Source organism: Podarcis melisellensis (genome assembly GCF_964234715.1).
Source record: "Podarcis melisellensis genome assembly, chromosome: 1".
NCBI lineage: Eukaryota > Metazoa > Chordata > Lepidosauria > Squamata > Lacertidae > Podarcis > Podarcis melisellensis.
The window spans coordinates 116,974,663-116,999,210 of record NC_138528.1 but is presented as its reverse complement, the minus strand read 5'-3'; the positions used below and the strand labels follow the sequence as shown (position 1 = coordinate 116,999,210).

The 24,548-nt window shown below is 42.7% G+C and overlaps 1 protein-coding gene across 1 annotated transcript in view; it reads left to right on the top strand.

Moving 5' to 3' along the window:
- Nucleotides 1–24,548, top strand: part of UBR3 (ubiquitin protein ligase E3 component n-recognin 3) — an 88,875-nt gene that overhangs the window by 34,841 nt on the left and 29,486 nt on the right. The window contains exons 19-27 of the mRNA XM_081899503.1: nt 335–431; nt 2,576–2,717; nt 3,408–3,512; nt 5,197–5,370; nt 7,693–8,153; nt 12,933–13,021; nt 18,770–18,919; nt 19,829–19,962; nt 22,757–22,867. Of these exons, the coding sequence (XP_081755629.1) occupies nt 335–431; nt 2,576–2,717; nt 3,408–3,512; nt 5,197–5,370; nt 7,693–8,153; nt 12,933–13,021; nt 18,770–18,919; nt 19,829–19,962; nt 22,757–22,867 (1,463 nt within the window). The remainder of the gene's footprint in view (nt 1–334; nt 432–2,575; nt 2,718–3,407; nt 3,513–5,196; nt 5,371–7,692; nt 8,154–12,932; nt 13,022–18,769; nt 18,920–19,828; nt 19,963–22,756; nt 22,868–24,548) is intronic.

The following is a 24,548-nucleotide window of genomic DNA, read 5'->3' as shown; positions in this document are numbered from 1 at the left end:
AAGAACAGTTTCAGATTAAGAACGGACCTCCGGAACGAATTAAGTACTTAACCCGAGGTACCAATGTACATGAATAAACAAAATAGTCAGCTACTTTAGTTCTTAATCATTCAATATTTTTCAAGCACACCAGTATAAACTCAGGGTTTTAATGGTTGTTAATTGGATTTCATTGTCTAGTGTGTTTAGATGTTTATATGATCAGGTGAAGGTATGGTATGTTTGTAAGTGATTCTTTGTGTGTGAAGTAATTTGTTATTTGTCTTTTTTTATAACAAATCTTGAATAGATTTCAGAACTTAATGTCAAACATGTTCTATCTCTTTAACAATAGCTGAAGTCTGGGATAAGGAGTTTGACCCAGTCATGGTAATTCTCCGAACTGTTTACCGTAGAGATGTGCAATCTGCGATGGACAGATATACAGCATTGTAAGTTGAATGTATTCTAAAATGAATACTATATTATGTAATAGCAATATACAGTGCCTTTTATTCTTAGGCAGTGAACCCGTTGGCATGTCATGCAAAGCCAATTTGTTTTAAATTGTGGCTTAATCGTGATTCTTAATTGTGAATTGTTTGTTCGCTTCAAACAAGCCATGAGAAATAAGACAGAAGTAAGCCCAGTTTTGTTACTGACTTTATTTCTTGCGTACTGCTCGTGGTTTGTGTGAATACAAAAATGTTCCATACTATGACTTGTCTGAGTACATCCTTAAAAGTAGATTGATACTCAATCTGCTGCCGTAGTTAGCAAGGGCAAAATCATTCCAATTACATATTGTTGCCACTCACTTGAAACAAATTATTATTCAGCTGGCTTGGGTCGGTATACGGCTGAAGTCCTTACAAGTATAATTTTGTGCTTTTCACTGGTGCAATTCTGTGAAACGTGTACCTTTTAAGTTTTTTTTTAAAAAAAACTTCGTTTTGTGAAGTGGCATGTCAAAATGATGTATTGCCTGCCATTTTGAAGAAATACATAACCTTTTCAATTTTTAGTGAACTGAATAATATGTTCCTTGAAGCCATGTAAAAACAAATTGGAAGTCAACCTTTTGGATTTATCCTTCCCTCCCATCTCCTCCCCTCCTACCCAATACTTGCATCTTGAAGAACTGTTCTAGATATACTAACTGGAAATGTTACCCATCTAGAGATTTGTAGTTGTTCTTCATTCCCATCTGTGTGGTACATCTATGATTACTACCCATATTATTAAAAGGATGATTTGTCATTGGGAAACCTGGTCAGAAAACAAAGTAACATTTTTGTTTTCAAGTCTCTTCACTTCCTTGTTTCTGCTTTCCTTTTGTCAGCTGTGAGAAATTCTTTGAGTTGAATCGCACTCTGGCAAAAATGGGAACAGCCTGTTACCTGAAAAGATTTTGCCTCCTCCCGCACATCTGGACTTGAGCTCAGTACAGATGTTATGCTTAACTGTCTTAATCAGAGTTAAGAGATTGCCAGCAGGCCACTTTTCTTTGTTGGTATTAACCATGGTGCACCAGAACATCAGCACCAGTATTAATGTTAACTGTAAACCTAGGCTTAGAAACTGGCTTGCAAACCTTTTGAATTTCTCCTCCCCTTCCATTAGTATTTCCCGTGGTAGCACTGTTGTTGCATACTTTATCTTGCTGTACTTAGGTTAACACTGACAAGGACAGGAGTGTGGAGCCCATGTGGAAGGAGGAATGGGTAGTATCAGTTGTGCTGGTGAAATCTAAGACCACAATCATAAGTACACTCAAAAGAGAGAAAACTCAAGAATTATTTTCGAGTACATGGTACTGTGTTCTAAACCACAGAGCCTAGGACTTGCTGATCAGAAGGTTGGCAGTTCGAATCCCCACGACGGGGTGAGCTCCCATTGTTTGGTCCCAGCTCCTGCCCACCTAGCAGTTTGAAAGCACGTCAAAGTGCAAGTAGATAAATAGGTACCGCTCCGACGGGAAGGTAAACGGCATTTCCGTGCGCTGCTCTGGTTCGCCAGAAGTGGCTTAGTCATGCTGGCCACATGACCCGGAAGCTGGATGCCGGCTCCCTCGGCCAATAAAGCGAGATGAGCACTGCAACCCCAGAGTCGGCCACAACTGGACCTAATGGTCAGGGGTATCTTTACCTTTACCTTTTACATACTTAGTACATCTGTTGAGATATGAAGGTGATGGTTGCCTCACTCTTTTTGTGATCATAATGAAAATTCTCAGCTTTCACCATTCTATCTGATTTGCTGTTGGCTTTAGTATTAGAAGAGTCAGAGCCCTTTATCCAGGGTTGTATCCAGTGAAGGCACCATGTTAGTGCAAGGATTTCTGCTTCCCATCTCTCCCTAGCCCCCTCAAATCTGTTCCTGGATTATGGTGAAAACCCATAATGCATTTGAGCCTATTTTATAATTGGCACCTGGCTTTCAAAATGTTCGGCGCAAACATTTTAAATTTTTAATTTACTACCAGAAATGCTGAAAAGCGCATGCAGTCCAATGGGCATTCATTGAGTATCACAGTTCTCAGTTGTATCTTCTGTAGCATTAACTTTGAGCAGGTTATTTTCTGGTTCTCTTACAGCTTAAAGCAAAGTGGGAAAGTGCATGGAAACCCCTGGCCTCCTTACAAGAAACGGACACATTTACACCCAAGCTACAAAGGACTCATGAGGCTGTTGCACTGCAAAACTTTACACATTGTGTTATTCACTCTGCTCTACAAGGTACTACTGAATTGTTGGAGTAGGGAGGGGGAACCAAGGGACACAAAGCTACTTCAGACTTCACATAATTTTGGTTTCTGGAGGATGTTTGCTTGGGTACAATTTTGAAACAGTGATTTAAAAAATAAAATAAAAAGTTAAGCCAAGTAATACCCTGATCCATTTTTAAAACTTGTTTTTCCAAGGGGAAATGGAACGTAACTGAATACATTTTAAGATTATTGTTAAGAGAAAATAGTGCCACAAAGCCCTCTTGTTTTGCTCCTGTCCTGAAACACTCTGCACATTTTCTCAGCTATACAGGCTCAAGCTAAATTAGGTGGCCAAACTAGAATTTTTGAAACCTCACCTTGGGCTCATCTCTCTCTCTCCCTCCCTCTCGCTTTCTCTCTGTGTACTTCTTTAATTTGTTCCTTAAAATTAAAGTATGCATATTTCCACAACACAAACATTTTCTAGTTGTGTTTGGGAAGGTGGTGCTGTGTGTTTGTGAATTGTGACCACCGTTTTTCTCTTGGTAAATCGTTAGCAGCTGTCATTCTGAGAGGTTTTCCTGTACTGAATACTGAATCATGTGGAACTGATGTAGCTATATATTATTTCTTTCTGTTTCCCCTCCCCTCCCACCGAATTCTGAAGTGGAAAAATTTTGAAAGGGAAAAAGGAAAGTAACATTTACTTTTGCTTTAGATCTTAATGGATCATCAGAATCTGTCAGAACATGTCCTTTGCATGGTTTTATATTTGATTGAGTTGGGACTAGAGAACTCATCGGAGCAGGAAGCTGATGAAGAAGTAAGTGCTCACGTTTCTGTACCTTTTTGGTGTTGTGCTTGTATCTAGAACTACATTTTTATTTTATAGACAATATATTTGCTCTGCTCACAGCAAACTTTTACTGGAATGGAGGGGTGGGGGTAAGGCAATTTTCATTCCTTCCTCCCTCCTGTGTCCCCTGGAAAGTTACTTGGGTGGGCTAGGGGACCCTCCAGAACAGCATGGGAGGTGGCACTGTGGACTGTAGGAGGAGGGGAACATTACTGAAAATTGCCCCTTTCCTGCAGTTGGCGCCTCTGTTAGCATGGCGTAGTGGTTAGAGTGCTGCCTTTGGCCCTGGGAGTAAAGGGACCCCTGACCATTAGGTCTAGTCATGGCCAACTGTGGGGTTGCAGTGCTCATCTCACTTTATTGGCCGAGGGAGCTGGCGTACAGCTTCCGGGTCATGTGGCCAGCATGATTAAGCCGCTTCTGGCAAACCAGAGCAGCGCACGGAAACACCGTGTACCTTCCCGCCGGAGCGGTACCTATTTATCTACTTGCACTTTGATGTGCTTTCAAACTGCTAGGTTGGCAGGAGCAGGGGCCAAACAATGGGAGCTTACCCCATTGTGGGGATTTGAACCGCCGACCTTCTGATCGGCAAGTCCTAGGCTCTGTGGTTTAACCCACAGTGCCACCCGCACACCAGGGTTCAAATCCCCACTCAGCCATGAAGCTCATGGGGTGACCATGGGGCAGCTACTCACTCTCAGCCTAACCTACCTCACAGGGTTGCATGTTCACCACTTTGAACTCCTTGCATGAAAAGTGAGCTCATTAAAGAAGGCCCCAGACCGTCCTTCTCCAGCCTTGGGTCCTCAGATGGACTACACTCCCATCTGGGAACTCTGGGTTGGAGAAGACTGCCCTTCCACAGGCAGAATGAGTCCCTCTGTTGGTGGGAGGACATTCTGGATGTAATCCACTATCATTTCAAAGCCTTATTTTAATGGTGGGCTGCTCATTGTGGGTGGAAGTTGGCCCCTAGGAGTAACTCAAAGACTTCTAGTGCAGTGAGCTCAGAGCCTGAAAATCCCAACTCAGTCATGAGCCCACCGGGTGGCTTTAGGCAAGCTAAACAGCCTCAGCTCACCAGGTGCCATACAGGGATAGCAATACTTCACAAGGCTATCATGGCAACACGAGAACAGGGCCTTCTCTGCAGTTGCTCCCTGTCTGTGGAATGCTCTCCCCAGGGAAGTTCGCCTGGCACCTTCATTGTACACCTTTAGGCGCAGGCAAAAGCGTTCCTTTTTAACCAGGCCATTGGTTAATTTGATTTACATCCTATGCCCTTTTAAAATCTGTTTTTTTGTGGTGGAGGGCACTGTTGGGTTGTTATTTTTATTTTTCTTATGTATTTTGTGGTTTTATATCTGGATTTTATTATGTGATTTTATTATACCCTGAGACCCCCCAGGTATAGGGCGGTATAGAAATTCAATAAATAATAATATTGGGAGAATGTATATGGCGCGTAACATTGCATAGTACTGCCACCTTAGTATTTCGGGAGTATTTTTCCCAGCACTTAGTGCTCTGTAAATACTAAGATGGCAGCCCCATTTATTTAGGAATAATTTTCCTCCATGTGCGGACTGACCACATCTGGTGCTGATGGCCTGCTTTGTTTTTGTTTGTTTAATGGCTGATGTGCCAGGATTCCATGGGAGGACAAGAGCGCTGCCACGATAGTTGGTTCCCAGGGAATAACTTGGTGTCTAACATGCGCCACTTCATTAATTACGTGCGCGTCAGAGTCCCAGAGACGGCCCCAGAGGTGAAAAGAGAACCACCTGCAAGTACGAGCGCCGATGGCTCAGCAGCTTCTCAGGTAAGGATGAGATCTTGCAGATTTATTATTACGGTTTAGGATCTCATAAGTCAATATTGGTCAATGTGGTTGAATTAAGCTCTGCTGAACATATAGCTGTTCGTATGTGATACTTCAAGACCTGGTATGTAATAATCACATTTCCTAGGCTGTTTTAATACCATCCTTTTCCCTTGAACTTCCCAGAATCCCAGGCGGCCTAAAGGACTTCAGAGAGAGGTAGAATTCTGTGTATCTTGCGTTCTAATGGCAAGATGGCTTTAGCTGTGCTGACCCTAACTTCCCTGCAATTCCACAGTCTTTTCAAGAATGTTATTAAGAAATAGCCGCCATTGCATATTTCTAACGATTGTGTTAAAAAAAAAGTGCATTGGCCTAGAACATGGCAATCCTTTTTGGTTGCAAATTAATTGTGCCATCTGCTGGAGATAACCTTTTTAAAAAAAAGGGGGGGGAGAATTGCTAGCCTGTTGGAATAAATACTGGCTGCTTTGAGTGTGTGTGAATTTCTGCTGCGGTTCTTGCTAACATTTAATAATGCTCCTGCTCTTTAGCTTCCCATTTTCAATAAGCCTGGCCCTCAATCTTGTTAGAAATTACTTGAAATGATAAATGGTTAGTTGATTCATCTTTGTGAACACAGGATTAACTTGTTTGAATGATTTATAGCCAATTCATAATGGGGTTGCCACCTTTTCGGGTGGAGGGATGGCGAAGAACAGAGCTAAGGCTCATTTTCTTATAGTAAATCAAGTATACACTACTACATATTTCATTAGCAGCAAGGCTATGCTAAAAGGAAAATGCTTAATGGAAGGCAAGCGTCACAGTTATTTTTTAAGGACCGAGCAGCAACTCCGTAAAATAATCACATTTGTCATGGTATAGCAGGTATGTCCAACAAGTAGATTGTGATCTACCGGTTGATCACTGGACGTCTGTGGCAGATCACTGGTAGATCATTGGCTCCCCCCCAAGGTAGCTGAACAACTCTGGCTCCCCTAAAAAAAAAAGCACAACATTTTACCTCCTCCCAGAAACAACTCAACAACTTTGACCTGAACCCCAAAAAAGGGGATAGATCACTGCCAGTTTTTAACTGTGAGTAGATTGCAGTCTCTTGGGAGTTGGCCACCCCTGTGGTATAGAACAAATTTTAACAAAAATTGCAGCTGTAAAATGCACATGGTTTTTTTGACCCACCTGCAGAGCCGATAACACCCCCTAGTCCCTCTTTAAATAAAGCAACGTGCTCTTTTTTTCTACATACCTATCTCAAATTTATAACAATTCTCATAGTAGAATGTACACAGTGGTATTCCAAGCTTTTGAAAAGGGACTGGAGCCTTTTTAATCATAAAGTTTTTTAGCTGTAAACTTTGTGTATTGGGGGGGTGGGGGTGGTTTTGTTTTACTGCATACATATTGGAATGTTCAAAAGTGTTAAGCAGTTTGGAGCAGGCTGTGGGATTACTTTCCCCCTGCCTTTAGAAGTGCTAATTTCCCCAGTCCTTCCTCTGCTGCCCTTAACCGTGACTGAGCTTAACATCTGCAACTACATTTGGTTATGATTAAGGCTAACCAAGACTGGAAATCTGAGAGAACCTTGGTTACACTTAACTGCTGATCATATTTGGGTTTGGATACAACCCTAAACCATAGCTTGTTCAGCTTTAACCCACCCAAGCCAACTAATTATGGTTTGTGTGAGGTCAACAAACCACTGCCTGAAATTATGGTTTTACGTTGGCTTGTGTTAACTGTGATTTGTTGTATCCAAACTCAGTATCGTGGCTTAATCCTAGTCCATGCCTCTGCCAAAATGTTTGGAAACCAAAGTGTGGCTTCTGATTGGCTGCAGGAAGCTCCTGCAGCCAATCAGAAACCCCGTCAGACATTTGGCTTCCAAAAATAGTTCACAAACCAGAACAGTCACTTCTGGTTTTCAGTGTTTGGGAGCCAAAACGTTTGAGAACTAAGCTGTTCGAAAACCAAGGTACGACTGTACTTAATTGTGCGTAAGATAAGCGGGGGGCAGGATGGCTTCTTCAGAAGGGAAAGCTGGAGAGGCAGATGATCCTGTGGCCTGCTTTTAATTGCATTACTTCGTTAAGCATTTGGGAGTTGTATGTGTGCACCAGCCTTGGGAGATTGTGAAGTATATTTTAAATGTGAATGTACTTTTAAGGTGTGGCAGTTTTTGTTTTAGACAGCTAAGTAACAAATTGAAATTATTTTAAATGTAATTTTAGTTTAGCTTGTAGTTTTCATACTTACTGATTACTGTATCTAATGCCCTTTTCTTATTTTTTCCCCCTTAAGAATTCAGGAACAGCACAAGTCTTCAGTCTGGTTGCAGAGCGCAGAAAGAAGTTTCAGGAAATCATCAATCGGAATACTACGGAAGCCAACCAGGCTGTTCGACCCAAGACTTCAATGAAGTGGTCTGCTCCAGGTGCAACTCCCCAGCTGACAACAGCTATCTTGGAAATCAAGGAAAGCATATTGTCTTTGCTAGTGAAGCTTCACCATAAACTGTCAGGAAAGCAGAACTCTTATTACCCACCCTGGCTGGATGACATGGAAACGTTAATTCAGTGCGAAAACCCTAAGTACTTACATGGGGATGGAATGACTGCGGTGGAAAGGATTTTATTGAAAGCTGCACTTCAGAGCAGATTGAACAAACGTATAATTGAAGAAATATGTAGAAAAGTGACTCCACCTGTACCACCAAAAAAGATTAGTCCGGCAGAGAAGAAAATTTTGGACAAAGAAGAAAGGTAATTGGTGGCGGCGGTGCCGGGGAGGGGGGTTATTTCAGTGTTTGAACCAATTAGGAAGTTTGACAGTATTCTGTGTTAACAGGTTTCTAATTCTTCATCTGAGACCTTTATGAATTCAGGGCACTGGTTGGCAGTAGACTTGACTATTGTCAACTACTGTTGATGCTGGAAGAAAACTGACTGGCAGGAGGAGCTAGGGAAATGGGTGATTGCTGCATTTCCTTTCCCCTTTTACCCATGTCTCAAGAGGGAAAATGTTGCCATAATCTGCCCTCCACTGTCTTAACAGGGCTGCAGTTCTAAGGGTGTGGGCGTGCATGCATTGATTCTACTGGGGTACCTTGGTTTACAACCATAATCCGTTCCAGAGGTCTGTTTGTAAACCAAAGCAGGTTGTAACCCAAGGCGCACTTTCGGCAATGGGGCCTCCAAAGCATAATTGTTTGTACAGTGGTACCTCGGGTTAAGTACTTAATTTATTCCGGAGTTCCGTTCTTAACCTGAAACTGTTCTTAACCTGAAGCACCACGTTAGCTAATGGTGTCTCCCACGCTGCCGGAGCACGATTTCTGTTCTCCTCCTGAAGCAAAGTTCTTAACCTGAAGCACTATTTCTGGCTTAGCGGAGTCTGTAACCTGAAGCCTATGTAACCTGAGGTACCACTGTAATCCCCCCAAAATGGGTTGTAATCCAAAAAAGTTTACAAACCGGGACACGCACTTCCAGGTTTGACGTGTTTGTAATCCAAAACGTATGCAAACCAGACTGTTTGCAAACCAAACAGTGCTATAAAACACATTTCCCCCCTCTAAACCTTACTGGCAGTGTGTGCTTAGTGTGATACCCACACATGAGCTTTCATAAGAGTCACATTGCGACCTATACTGTTGCGTTTCTTTGCACTAGCAGTTACCTGATAGAATAACCTGAGCAGGCAAGACTGTGTGTCATCCTGACTCTTTTTGTGGATCCCCACCCCCAGTGTGTGGTGAAATGGGGGCCAGGCCCCTCCCTCCACGCCTTTCATGCTGCTTCTCACTCCACCTGACCATCAAATCACGAAGTTACTTGGGAGCCATTGCAGCATTTCTTTGTGGAGGTAAAGGACCCCTAACAGTTAAGTTCAGTCACGAACAACTCTGGGGTTGCGGCGCCCATCTCGCTTTATTGGCCGAGGGAGCCGACAATTGTCCACAGGCAGTTTTTCCAGGTCATGTGGCCAGCATGACTAAGCTGCTTCTGGCGAAACCAGAGCAGCGCACGGAAACGCCGTGTACCTTCCCACCAGAGCAGTACCCATTTATCTACTTGCACTTTGGGGGGGGGGTGCTTTCTAACTGCTAGGTTGGCAGGAGCTGGGACAGACCAATGGGAGCTCACACCGTCGTGGGGATTTGAACCACCAATCTTCTGATCGGCAAGCCCTAGGCTTAGTGGTTTAGACCACAGCGCCAACTGTGTCCCTCTTTGCAGAGGAAAGAACATCAAAAGTCATGGGGCATGTGGAAGGACCTGTGCTGGCAGTTCCTCCCCAAACCAGCATTGATTCTCCGTGACCATTTGGGGCAATGCTGGGATGTGGAAAACTCCTCTCCTCACTCCTGTCTGCCATGGGGCTTCTGAAAACAATGCTCATGGTGGTTTGATTGATTGATTGATTGATTGATTGTATTTGTACAGAGTTGTGCTGCAGCTACTCCATGCCGCAAACATACTGTGTGACTCTTAAATATATATTTTTTTAAAATAATTTTTATTGATTTTCTTTTCTCATAACATTCAATATCACCACTTAGCATTCATTTTCTAGTTTTCCCCCTCCCTGTTGAATGGACTCAAGCCGCTTCTTGTCCCCCCCCCCAACTCGCTGCTAACACAGCGGCAAGGTAGCAGGGAAGCTGCGGCGAGTTACTCCCCGTTCAGTTGGTCTCCTCGACACCCCACTCTTCCATGGGTTTTTTTCAGAGGTTCGCATAGCCCTAGCGCTTCCCCTACAGATCCAAAATAGCCCAAAGCGGTCATCTCTTAACTGGACGATCCGTTTCATGCTGCCATTCCTCTCCGCAGACTCTTAAATACAGTGGTGCCCCGCAAGACGAACGCCTCGCAAGACGAAAAACCCGCTAGACGAAAGGGTTTTCCGTTTTGGAGGCGCTTCGTAAAACGAATTTCCCTATGGGGTTGCTTCGTAAGACGAAAAAAATCTTGCATCCCCCCCGCGGGTTTTTTTCGCTTTTTTCGCCCTTTTCTTAAGCCGCTTATCAGCTGTTCCGCTGATAAGCCGCTTAACAGCTGATCACTGGAAGCCGCTTGACAGCTGTAGCGCTAATCCGCTAAGCTGTCAATGGGCTTGATTCGCAAGACGAAAAAACCGCTAGACGAAGAGAATCGCGGAACGAATTCTTTTCATCTAGCGAGGCACCACTGTATTGGGAAAGCGTGGGAGCTGCCGTGAAATGTATATTTTTTTAGGAATCGCCTTATCTCCATGATTTCAAATTGCTTAATCCTCCCCCCCAAAAATATTGTGTTTTAATTGTCGTAATTCACCCTGCGACCTTAAGGGGAAGGGTGGGCAATTAATTAAAAATCCAAATTGGCCTAATGAGGATTGAGTGTGCCTGGTGGCTGCAGAATTCTGAAGGACTATTTTGGGGAGGAGGGGATATGGAACTGAATGGCTGGAACCCGGAGCAAGGATCACTCCTCGCACTGCAACATTTGTTGCTGTTGATATTTAGGGGTTGCCCCCCCCCTTGCACTTGCACACACCTTGGGGCTCCCTCAGTTCTGCAGATCCTTTTCATACGTTTGTATAGGCCATGCAGCTGTTTTAGCTACATACGGCAATAGCTCACTCCTGGAAGTAGAGGAAATGATGCTTGCAAAAAGCCTTGACAGGAGAGGACGGGGAGGGGAGCGGGGTGCTGCGTACATATGCTTTTGTGTAAATCCAAAACGAAGATGAATCTCCGCAGGCAATTAAGCTGTTTTGTGTGACCTCAGTGTGTGGAAGGAAGTCGGTAGGAATACAGAGTCCAGTTTGCCATAACGAAGACGGAGCAGGCTGTGAGCAGTCAATGATGACCTATTTTCTGGTTTCTTCATCCTGCAAAGACAAACTTGACATCACCCACATAAGTCGTTGCCATAGAAACCAAGGCATGGAGCTAAAGAAGAATTCAGCAGTGCTGCTTTGCAATATTTTTTCAATCATGGTGCGGAGCCCCCTGGGCCATGGTAGAAAATCACTGAGCTGTACTGAATTTGTCAGTTTGCTATGGCCTCCTTATTAAGGGTCTCTATTTACAGTTAGCCTGTTTAGCAAAGGCATAGCATGCGCTGAGAGGAATTCCCGGGGGGGGGGGGTTTCAGTATTATGAAAGCTGCCTCATGTCCCTGATACACCCTCCTTAAATGGGACTAAATTGTGCTTAACTGGGTACTCAGTTGCACTTGTCATATAATAAGTGATGCTGACGATGTGACGGTGATTTTAAATTGCATAAGCTAAATCTTTGGTATCCTTGAAGATCTAGAAGGTTAACTGCATAAGTTACATAATTTTTAAAAAATGGGAATAAAAACTTCCTTGTGTAGTATTCCTCTCACCGAAAGCCACAATTTGTATGAGAGGATTTACGCGCTTGTTAAAGCTATGAAAAATATTTGGTGCCATGTCCTTTGCGTATATCGGCAGCTAATTAGTCCATTATTGTGACAGGATAATGGCAAAAAAGCATTGTATCTAGGGCAGAAGAATTCTGATTTGTTCTTGACAAGAGGTTTGTGCTGTCAAGTTAACAATTCTACTAGCTGTGTAATTACGTTTTCTGCAGCCTTTTGTGCTGTTTCTCTAGAGTTTTTAGGGAAGCTCACATCCTTCTCTGAGACAGTAAAAGCATGGTTTTTGGTTGTGCGTTTTAACTGAGTCAGGTTCCTAATAATACCAACATTCATTTTCTGCGTACATTTCATCCTGCTGTGAATGCTTTTTTAAAATAAATCTTGGATTTTTATGTTGTGAACCGCCGAGATCTATGGACAGAAGGTGGTATACAAATTTAATTGATTATAATAATAATAAATCTGACACATCTGCAATCACACTTCTCCCCACACTGTCTTGACCAAGCCTTGAGATTTTCCAGGGAAGGCCAAGGCTCCTTAGCATACTGTCTTGATGTGTTACACAACATGCTGTTATGTGGGAGAGGGTCTCCTCTGTAGTGGTGCCCTACTTTCAGAATGTCCTCCACTTTGGCACCAATCTTTTTATTTTGGTGTCAGGCTAAAACCGGGTTATTCTAGCCATTTGTAGTGGCCATTGCTTGTTTTTAAGATTCTTTACTGTTTCATTGTGCATCCATTCCTGATCTGCAGTTGGGAGTTGTTGATTTAATTACTACTGTGTCCCACTCTGAAATGCTTGGATGGAGGATATATTTTAATCAATTAATAAAGTGTGGTCAATAAAGCCCTCTCTGCAGTGCGGATGGAGCATGTTCTACTCTTGTCTTATACTTGTCTGGAGTTCAACTAAGAGGAGAAGGAAGAGGTAGAGGGCAAGCATACATCAAGGGCTTCTGGTATATTTGGTCATTAAAGCTTTGGGGTCTTGGGAGACTGACATGCAATAACATCTGGCAAAATGATAGTTTCAGGTTTTATGCAACGTTTAAGATCTTCTTGTACTCTACCAACCTAAAAACTGAGCTTATGAATCGAGCTGTCTTGGCATTTGTTCACAATTGCCAATTCTTCTCTTTCACCTAGGCGACAGAAGGCCAGGGAGAGGCAACAAAAGTTGTTGGCTGAATTTGCATCAAGGCAGAAAAGCTTTATGGAAACCGCCATGGATGTTGGTAAGGTTTTATTCTCCATTTTTCTTAATGTGTTGTTTTTTTCAGGTCTCAAGATCTTTGCAAATGAGGCTAAAGAAGTATTGTTTCCTAGGGCACATTTAATGATAAGAAACAGAATATTTAGATTGAAGGGAGCGAGAAACAGCTTCCCCACTGGAGTTCATCATAGAACCATCAAGGAAAGTTCTTGCTGTTGCCATAAAAGAAGTGGCTCAGTCTTCTGGTTTAGCCACATAACTGTAGTGATTGCCCTCTACTCAAATCTATTCAAATCCTGCATATAAACTTGCCCAGCAGCTTTGTGCATGGGGTTGAAATGGTAGGGGAGGGTAAATGGAGCCCCCCAAGCTCACTGAAGGTTCTGGGGAGATGATGTGCAAATGCCATCTCCCAGTGCTCCTACCAAGAGTGAATGGAACTCCTGAAGGATTGCTCCACAAATACCTGGCAGGGACCTCAGTTATATTACTAGCACTCAAGATATTGTTATTGCCTAGTCGTGTCCGACTCTTCGTGACCCCATGGACCAGAGCACACCAGGCACTCCTGTCTTTCACCGCCTCCCACAGTTTGGTCAAACTCATGCTGGTAGCTTCGAGAACACTGTCCAACCATCTCGTCCTCTGTCGTCCCCTTCTCCTTGTGCCCTCAATCTTTCCCAGCATCAGGGTCTTTTCCAGGGAGTCTTCTCTTCTCATGAGGTGGCCAAAGTATTGGAGCCTCAGCTTCACAATCTGTCCTTCCAGTGAGCACTCAGGGTTAATTTCCTTCAGAATGAATAGGTTTGATCTTCTTGCAGTCTGTGGGACTCTCCTCCAGCACCACAATTCAAAAGCATCAATTCTGTGGCGATCAGCCTTCTTTGTGGTCCAGCTCTCACTTCCATACCATCACTACTACCAAATATGGCTGGATGATTTTGTCGGACTGACAGGATACCATTTTCTCTGATCTCTCCTAGGCATCCGTCAGAAACACAGGAGTTATCAGCACCGTATCCACATAGTGTGTGTCTGAAGCTTCAGGGCTACTACCCAAACCACTTCTCAAAAAAGAGAGGTGGGAGATTGGGTTCTAGCTAAGCAAGGGAGTTCAGGAAGTGGCTTTTTGATCAAGCACTGCCCAGTCAACCTTTGTATCATTTCCACTTCCTCTAGCCAGACTGTGCTAACCAGGGTGGATTTGCCAGTCCATTCTGGAGATACTTCCCACATCGCTTGATTGAGCATTTTGTAAGCCACCCCGAGAAATCATTAAAGGGTAGGATGTGGGTACTTTGGTGGGGAGTATTGGTGGATGGTACATTTCCGGGCACATTTCAAAGTGTTGGTGCTGACCTTTCAAGCCCTAAACGGCCTCGGCCCAGTATACCTGAAGGAGTGTCTCCACCCCCAACTATCTGACGTTTAGAAGATATCTGAAGGCAGCACTGTTTAGGGAAGCTTTTAAGGTTTGATATTTTATTGTGCTTTTAATATTTTGCTGGAAGCCACCCAGAGTGGCTGGAGAAACCCAGCCAGATGGGCGGGTTATAAATAATTTATCATCATCATCATCATCAAATAATCAAGACAATAATGTGCTCCAAGACCCAGGTTCTGGCTCAGCAGATAAACTGGTAGATCCAGTGTCTGATGCCAAACAGAAGTGATTTGGAGAGAGTGAGAAGACAAGCCAAGAAGTAGGACATTTTCTGTGTTGACCTGAAACAATTTTGTGTAAGGGCTAGAATAGCAGCAAAGTCATCTGTCATCTCTATTGCTTTTGTCTAAGCAGTCTGGTTGCTGCATGGTTGGGAAGCTACCTGAGAAACTGGGGATATGCCACCTTGAGTTCCTTATAGTAATAATACTGATAATAATTTTATTTTTTATGCCCTGCCCATCTGGCTGGGTTTCCCTAGTTCCTTGTGGGAAAGGCAGAATAAAAATGCAATACATACATAAGAACTCATGAGTGGCCAACCAATGGTGTAAGTCAGGGATAGCAGGACCTGATGGAAAACCCACCAGTCCCCATCCCTGGTATAAGCGGTTGGATTTTGTGACACTGCTATTGTCAGTGGAGAAAGACACATTCAGTCCATATTGCAGCAGATGGCTGACTTTCAAAACTGTCTGACTTGCAAGTGGAATCACCTCATTTTAGAATTTTATCTCTTGTGATTTTTAAAAATATATATATACAGAACTTAATGTGTTGTGATTTAATATTAATCCAGAGAATTCATATGGAACATCCTTTTGACAAGTGGATAATACTCTTTTTCTAGTCTCTTATTAACTCAGCGTGATTCTGCAGCCCAGCTTTCAATTCCTGGAGCAAATTATTTTTGAGGAGTTGCAGGTAGGAAAGGTACATACTCATTTTAACAGCAAGGTGACACAGGTTTTCCTTCTGGGTTTTATAGGACAATAGATTAGCTTCTACCCGTCGTCTGGGAATACACATGCTGTGCTAGGGCAAAAGATATTAACATTCTGAGAGTTGCTTCTGTGCTTGGACACAGTGCTTTGCAAGAGCAGTGTTGCTTCCAGTTAACAGATTGTAAAAACCACACTTAGCATGTGGGGTTTCCAGTGCTTAAGCTAAGGCGTTGCAGAAACATACAATATTTAGTGTCAAGTTATGCATTATTCTCAAGGGTCAACATAATTTCAGTAACCTAGTGCTACTTGATATTTGATTTGAAGGTTTTGCTCTGTTTCGTTTTTAAAGATTTGTACATTTGACATTGTTGAAAGCTGTCTATGGGCAATTAGGAGTACCAACCATACATTTTATCCCCAGTTCCTTTATTCACAGTAATCTACTATTAGCTGTTTAAAAAACCAGTTGTGGCTAGTGGTAGCAATTGCCCTAGTGTAGTGGTAATAGGAACATCAGGCTTCCTCAACCTCAGCCCTCCAGATGTTTTGAGACTACAATTCCCAGCATTCCTGACCACTGGTCCTGCTAGCTAGGGATCATGGAAGTTGTAGGCCAAAAACATTGGGAGGGCAGAGGTTGAGGAAGCCTGGTATACATTTATTTTCCCAGTTGCTTACAAATGCCTGGGTAATCTCAATATGACCCATTACTACTGCTGCTGCTGCTGCTGCTACTAATAATAATAATAATAATAACAATTTATTATTTATACCCCACCCATCTGGCTGGGTTTCCCCAGCCTCTCTGGGCAGCTTCCAACAAAAGATTAAAAATACATTAAAACATCAGTCATTAAAAACTTCCCTAAACAGGGCTGCCTTCAGATGTCTTCTAAACATCAGATAGTTGTTTATTTCCTTGACATCTGATGGGAGGGCGTTCCACAGGGCGGGCGCCACTACCAAGAAGGCCCTCTGCCTGGTTCCCTGTAACCTCACCTATCGCAGTGAGGGAACCACCAGAAGGCCCTCGACGCTGGACCTTAGTGTCCAGGTTGAACGTTGGCGGTAGAGACGCGCCTTCAGGTATACTGGGCCAAGGCCGTTTTAAAGGTCATAATGGAAAATAATGGCTATTTCTGAACCATCGAGAATGTTCCCTTCTCTAATAATAAAGCTGTGAGCATGATTCCACTAAATCTAATTAATAATAACACTTGCACATAACTGTTTTTGAGCTGCTGTAGCCTTTTAGCTAGACCTACATATAATGTTCTCTAGTCTGTATGATCTAACTGCATAACTATGAACTATGCATTTGCTATATTTAAAGTAATATATTCAAGTTCTTAATTTAGGCCGGTACTGCAGTGGCTTTGAAATCTGGTTTGGAAAACTTTTTTTTTTTTTTAGCTGTTATTAAACAGCACATGGATTTTGTGCCAAAATCTAAAGTAGCTCACCGTGTTCTGTTTTCATGCACTACAGCAATAAGGAGACTTTAACAAGATATGCTATCTTTAGTTGAGTGGTTGATTTAATCAATTTTATGCAGCTATAGCAATTGCCTAATAAATCAGTGATATTATTGAAGATGCTTTCTCCTTTCCTATACTGAACAGCAGAGGTGACTTCCTTATTGTTGCTTTGGTCCTGCTGTTATGTAGTTAGTAATCAAAACATTGCGTATTCAAATCCTATTGATTTCAGCAGGAAAAGTTGAAACACACATTTTAATAATCTGTCAAAGTACAGGAATACTCAGTGCAGGGTGTTCCTTCTGCATGGCTGTACAGCCTGTGGCTGGAGGGGTAACCAGATGTAATGGTTAAAACAATAATGAATTGTTTTCTATACAGAGGTATATCCTATGATTCTGTAGATTGATGATTGGATTTGTATAGTGTGGTTGACTTCTCTTGTCGCAGCAAGCCTTAACATTTGAATGTGTTTATATTCAATACTCAATTGAAAATACTTGCCGTTATATTTCCAAAGCCGTTAAAAAGCCCTTTTTTTAGTGATTTATTAGGAAAGCTTTCCTAAGGGATTCTTTTTTATCTTTGGAAACGGTGACCTGGATTCCTTTATAGGTTGAAAACATACAGGAGAAATGTTGTTTTCCTATTTCCTATTTACATAATGTCTAGCTTCCCTGAGAGAAATTAATATGGAAAGACTATACTTTCAGGGGTCACTTCTATAGCGCATAACTAGAGAAATTAATATAGAAATGAGTTGGTTTTTAAAAATGAAAACTACCGTATTCATTTCATCTGTTGTTCTTTCAGTTGCCACTGGGTGGTGGTAAAAGTGCATATAGTGTCAAAAACAATAATCTTAAATGTCAAAGACAATATGCTTCTTTTTCCTCCTGCTCCCTGGTTTCCCCCCTAGATTTTGGCAGCATTGCCATTAAGAAACTAAAGGAAAACAGCATCTTCCCTGCGACCAAGGTTACACTTTTCTCCTTGCCTGTGATAATGGAGTTACCCATCAGGGACTTGAATGTGCACCCAATCTCTGCAGAAAGCTGTTTTGCCAGCCCAATGCTTGGGGTTTTGCTCACCATAGCCCTGGCACAGCTCCTCGTGCTGTGGTCCCTGGCAACCACCTGGCTGTTGCAAGGGACTTTGACAGGTGGGCAGAACAGCCCACTTATAATTTATCTGATTACATCAGTTTATTGGCTGCTGGGTTGTCTCACTCCCCTGCCAAAGTTGGTCCAAGTGGGTGGGGACAGATAATGATCTGGCCCACGGGCCGTAAGTGTTCCTCACCGCTGTTCTAGTCCCTCAGTGAGAGAAACATCCCACGTGATGCTTTCTAAATGTTTTTCTGGTTTTTCTCATCCGTTGTCTCATGCCAGGTCCCAACTTTTCAAAGTTTGGATTGAAAAAACAGGAATTAGATAAGGGGCTATTGAGATGAAACACACAGAACATTCCAATGCCTGCACATTAATTACTAAATCAGTGATGGTGGTGGTTGTTTTATTTGATGTGCATTTTTCTTTTCTTTTTGTGTACATAAGTTGGCTGCAGCTATATAGATTGCAAAACTGGCTGATACAGCAGCTTCTCAGTCACTTCCTGCAGTGGAGGTGGGGACAAGCTTGTCCTACCACCCAAATATTGCAAGGAACATGCTTTACTCTCTCTCTGTGTGTGTGTATAATATAAACATGATTTATAGTAGCATGGAGATAAAGCTCAGTGTGGACAAAATTAAATTTAGGGGCCATCCTTAGGTGGAAAATAGTAACACGCTGCATTTTATAATTGGTATAATGATCCAACTGACAGGCCTACCTTGCATTTTACCCACTTACGAGAGTGTCAGTTCTTCACTAATAGAGTTTCCTTCCTCTGATCTTTAGAGTCACCAGATGCAGAAATTGCTATGGAGATAGCAACAGCAGAACAGCATGTCCCTGAAGCGGTGTATGATTGTGTTATTTGTGGACAGAGCGGCCCTTCCACCGAGGAGCGACCGGCTGGATTAGTTGTGCTCTTACAGGCCTCTTCAGGTAGGGCTGATGAAACAGCTTACTGAGTTGGAAGAAGATAGGTAGATATCTGAGAATATTTTAATGGCAGCTAGTGTTTGCTGCAGGGACGCGGGTGGCGCTGTGGGTTAAACCACAGAGCCTAGGACTTGCCGATCAGAAGGTCGGCGGTTTGAATTCCCGCGACGGGGTGAGCTCCCATTGCTTGGTCCCAGCTCCTGCCAACCTAGCAGTTCGAAAGCACGTCAAAGTGCAAGTAGATAAATAGGTACCGCTCCGGCGGGAAGGTAAATGGCGTCTCCATGTGCTGCTCTGGTTTCACCAGAAGTGGCTTAGTCATGCTGGCCACATGACCTGGAAGCTTTCTGCAGACAAACGCCGGCTCCCTTGGCCAGTAAACCGAGATGAGCACCGCAACCCCAGAGTCGGTCACAACTGGACCTAATGGTCAGGGGTCCCTTTACTGTTTAGTGATTGCTGCACTTCATAGGAGCTGCAAGAAAAGTGTACATATGGCCATCTCACATGGTTATATTCTTGAGCTTTTTGTTGTATAAAACCAAAGCATGGCAACCTCCACATGCCCCTTACGGACAGGGTCAGAGACACAAGTGGGTGGGGCAACAGACACGATTCTTACCTTTGCACTGGACGCCGTGTTCTAGACCATGCAGAAGCCAGAGGTTTCTATCCATGCTCACACCCTCTCCACCTGCTATCCAAGAAAGCAAGGTGCATTATCACACTTCGCAAACACATTTCTGCCAGCAAAAAATCTCTGGTTAGGAAGCCATGGACCTAGCCAGGCAAGAGTGCGTGTCCTGCTGGGAGAATATGGTGTGCGGATGTGACCTGTAACTAAAGAGTAGAATTACCTCAGTTGCGCTTCGTTTCCCGCTCTGCTGATGATGACATTATTTCTTCTTGCAGTTTTGGGGCAATGCCGCAATACTACTGAGCCCAAGAAGCTGCCAACCTCTGAAAAGGAGCAGATTTATCCTTGGGATACGTGTGCGGCAGTGTATGAAGCCCGCCTCGCCACTTTACAGCACTTCTTTAAAGATGTAAGTTTTCTGCAGCAGCATGTTGCAATGGTGTTCTGTTTCTTGCGCTTCGTTTAGATATTTAGCTACGTTAACTGCTATAATTTTTCTTACGACTTCTCTGAATTCTAATAGCAAATACGAATTACTTCAAATTATCTCTGTGAGTGTTCCACAGGGATGCGAGAACCTGTGTCTCTGACTGTGCACACTGTTCGGTTTAGGACATGTATGTTAAAATGCTTGCTCAGCAGTGAAAAGAGTTGTTTATCAGTGTCACAATTAGGACTGTGGCAAACCAGCAGTTCTAAGGGCATTTTGTCTCCCAGAAGAGGAGTGCAATTTGAAAGAGAGAGAGCATTTCTTTATGCCAGTGATTTCATCTCCATTCTTCCTCTTCTTCTTCTCCCTCCAAAAAACAAAACCCCGTTCAAAAACTATTGACTCTGGTACTGGGATCAGCAGTGATGGAACAGAGCCCTGACCTTCATCACATTTCCTCCTAAGAATGTCTCTTGAACTATATAAGCATGTTTGCACAAAAAACGGAGAGAGGAGTCCACTGTTGTCCTGGCAAATTGTTTCAGGGCCCAGTAGTTGTAGTTCAGGGAAAAAAATACTGAAATTGTTTCACATCATTTGTCACCTACAAATGGAATGGTGAATTTGGCTGGGTCCTGATTACAACTCCTTGTTTGTGAAATGAGTATACAACTGAAGGAATTTTTAAAAATGTTTGGAGTGATGCACTAAGAAATCAGGTGTCATTTTCTGCTTCATTTTGTTGCCATATCTACTACTTCTCATTTACATTGTTTGCTGAAAGGAGCAAAGCTACATGCAAGAACATTTCCTTCTGTAGAGGGGAAACACAATAATTTCATATCCTTATACCCTTTCCTTACAGCAAATGGGAGGCACAAAACATGGCTTTTCAACAACTCTAGCATGTAGACCTTATTACTACATCTAGTTAAAATATTCCTATAAAACCAGAATTTACAGTGGTACCTCGGGTTAAGTACTTAATTCGTTCCGGAGGTCCGTTCTTTACCTGAAACTGTTCTTAACCTGAAGCACCACTTTAGCTAATGGGGCCTCCTGCTGCTGCTGCGCCACCAGAGCACGATTTCTGTTCTCATCCTGAAGCAAAGTTCTTAACCTGAAGCACTATTTCTGGGTTAGCGGAGTCTGTAACCTGAAGCGTATGTAACCCAAGGTACCACTGTACTTAAATTGTAATATAAAATATAAAAGCATTCCTTCCTTTCTAGCCAACTGATGAATGAATAGTTTGGGGTGCATGCATAACCCACGGCACAGAAAGAACATTTTCATACATTTCAAACGTTTTAGTCATTTTTACTGTTTAGTTAAAGGGGGCCACATGCATTTGATTGTGTGAAAAGATCTGAAGTGCCTTGGTATCTATTAGCAGAGCACTTTATTAGCAATTATAGATCTTTCTGAAATACAGCATCTTGTGCACTGGGAGTCCTCCCCTTTAGGAAACTGGATTACTAGGATTTTAATTTTTTATTTTATTTTTGGATTTTAAAAAAAGTATAGTCCAACTCAGATATTACATGGATCAAATGTTTTTGCTTTCTTTCAGCTTTCCAGATCATTATTGTGCCAAAATGGTCACAGTAGGAAAGAATTAATCCTTAAATTTCTCTTGGCGCAGAAACAGAAACCTCTGTTAAAGCCCTTGAATAGTTTGTTCACCTGAGCTAAGGAATAGGGGAACAAATCCTGTTTTTCTAAAGTTACTTTTTTCCAATTTTTTTAAACACACACACATGGCTTTTATTCAGCTGGACCTCAATGGAGCTCAGTTGCAGCACCTCTCAGGTGTACGCCATTGCCATTCTAAGAGAACAAGGGAGAAGTTCACATCACCTCTTTTTCTAGAATAATAATACTGTGTAAAATAATAATAATAATAGGAAAAACCAGCAGCAGGCCACATCTATTATACATTAACAATCAGTTCGGTCATTTTAAAATAAACATAAATTCATATAAACTCTCATATGTCCAAATAGGTATCCTCATGAAATTGATATCTGTAATAAATATGTTCAGATGTAGCCAGGCAATATGGTCCCCAGACCATTGAATCCTTCCAGGCTTATTTGCGATTTAGGTGAGAGGTATAAAATTTTAACCCACGTTATAAATTCTTTAGAAAATCTAAATTTGTCCAAAGTAGCAAACATAAAGTGCCTTGGTGGTATCCTAGCATCCGCTGAGAATCACTTTTCAGGTGAGTGCTAACAGGACCTTTTCAGCATCTAAGGAAATAGGTGCAGCTGGATCAGTTCTAAGACCGTTTAAAGCAGCTGGTTGGGTCACCAATCTTGGGTGATGAGCTCCCTGTCTATGCTGAATAAAACTTGCTTGATTCACATGCAGTACGGTTAATACCACTGCCTTAACTCTTATTAGCCAGAATCTCTGTGCATACCCTAACATCTATTCCAGTTAAAGAAATTGGCCTATAACCTGCAAAATTTGTCATGGTCTTTACCAGGCTTAGATGTAACAGAAATATATGCATCATACATTGGAAGTTGAACAGGAACCTTATTCGAAGATTTTTTGATAAACACATAGATGATTAGGGATAAAAAACCCCCCTGATTTTCTTGGCCCTGGCTCTTTCTTGGTCTTCACTTTATGAATAACATTCTATGTTTAAATTAGACTACTAATTACATGTAATTCATTTTAATTGTGATTAATTACATTTTAATTGGTGGTGGAGATATATATGAATTATTTTTACCCCCTTTTTTTACCTTTTTAAAAGAGCTCCTGTCTGCAATCGGTATCAATTGGCTGGGAAGGAGGTGTGTATGTACAAACCTGTGGCCACACGTTACACATAGATTGCCATAAATCCTACATGGAATCATTGCGGGTAAGTTAAAATGGACATTTCTGGATATTGAGCTTTTTTACTCATTAAGTACTATAGGCTTTGCTGTTGACATCGATAGAATCTCAGTGATGCCTTTATGTACCACCTGGGTTTTTTAAACAAGCTGCAAAATTCATCTTTTGAAATATAATGCAGTTCTTTATGCCCCCCCTTAAATATTCTCGTATATAATGCATTATGGTATTGGCCATGAAAAATAAGTTTTCAATGCTGTACTATTTCATTGAAGTTGGATGGGCTTCACACTGCCCCTGTTGTATTTGATAACATTTGAATTTGCTGCTATGTTAGAAACATCGGACGATGGTCGGTAGTGATGGGCTGTGCAGGTGATGCAGTAATGGAGCTTAAATTATTGCTTCCCAGGCCTCATCTAACTGATTCAAATAAGATAATTTCCATACTTGAATCAAAGTGGCTTGCAGCAACCACTCTATGACAGTGGGGAATGGGGTGTGGGATCTAACAGTTTAAAAAAATGATCACAATTCACAACCTGGACAAGGTATGTTCAGTGGTCTTAAAAATTAAGAGGGGGGTCCCTGCCAAACAACTGCTTTGTGCTTATCACGATGAAAGCCTCACTCACCTGAGCTCTCATTGGTTCTGTGAAAGGAAGTGTAGTCACAGATAGACAATCAGTGAAAGTAACAATTTTTTCTAGCCACCAGTGTTGCCCTCCATTGCTTGTGACAGAGTCCCCCCTCCCTATAAAGGTAAAGGGACCCCTGACTGTTAGGTCCAGTCATGGATGACCCTCAGGTTGCGGTTCTCATCTCGCTTTATTGGCCGAGGGAGCTGTCATACAGCTTCCAGGTCATGTGGCCAGCATGACTAAGCCGCTTCTGGCGAACCAGAGCAGCACACGGAAACACCATTTACCTTCCCGCCGGAGCAGAACCTATTTATCTATTTGCACTTTGATGTGCTTTCGAACTGCTAGGTTGGCAGGAGCTGGGCAGAGCAACGGGAGCTCATCCCGTCGCGGAGATTTGAACCGCCGACCATCTGATCAGCAAGCCCCTGGCTAAAAAAGCATCACATGTCTCCCTTTGCCTTGTAACAGAGAGAGAATTAGGCTTAGGGAAAAGCTTATGGGAGGAAGTCAATGTGACACTATGGAGACTGGTAAAAGTAAAGGGACCCCTGACCATTAGGTCCATTCGTGACCGACTCTGGGGTTGCGGCGCTTGTCTCGCTTTATTGGCTGAAGAAGCCGGCGTACAGCTTCTGGGCCATGTGGCCAGCATGACTAAGCCGCTTCTGGAGAACCAGAGCAGCGCACAGAAATGCCGTTTACCTTACCGCCGGAGTGGTACCTATTTATCTACTTGCACTTTGACATGCTTTCAAACTGCTAGGTTGGCAGGAGCAGGGACTGAACAACGGGAGCTCACCCTGTTGCAGGGATTCAAACTGTCGACCTTCTGATCGGCAAGTCCTAGGCTCTGTGGTTTAACCCACAGCGCCACCCATCAGCGCAAGCATTAGCTGAACCCAGTCCATAGTCTTGCAAGTGTTTTGTTGAGGTTGTTACTGATACCAAGGAGAAGAAAATGATGATTCAGTTCTCTTTTCGTAAAAATTGCTGTTGCCATGTCTACAGAGAATTGAATATTTGCTGCTATAATTTACAAGTAGAGAGTACTTATTATTAAGG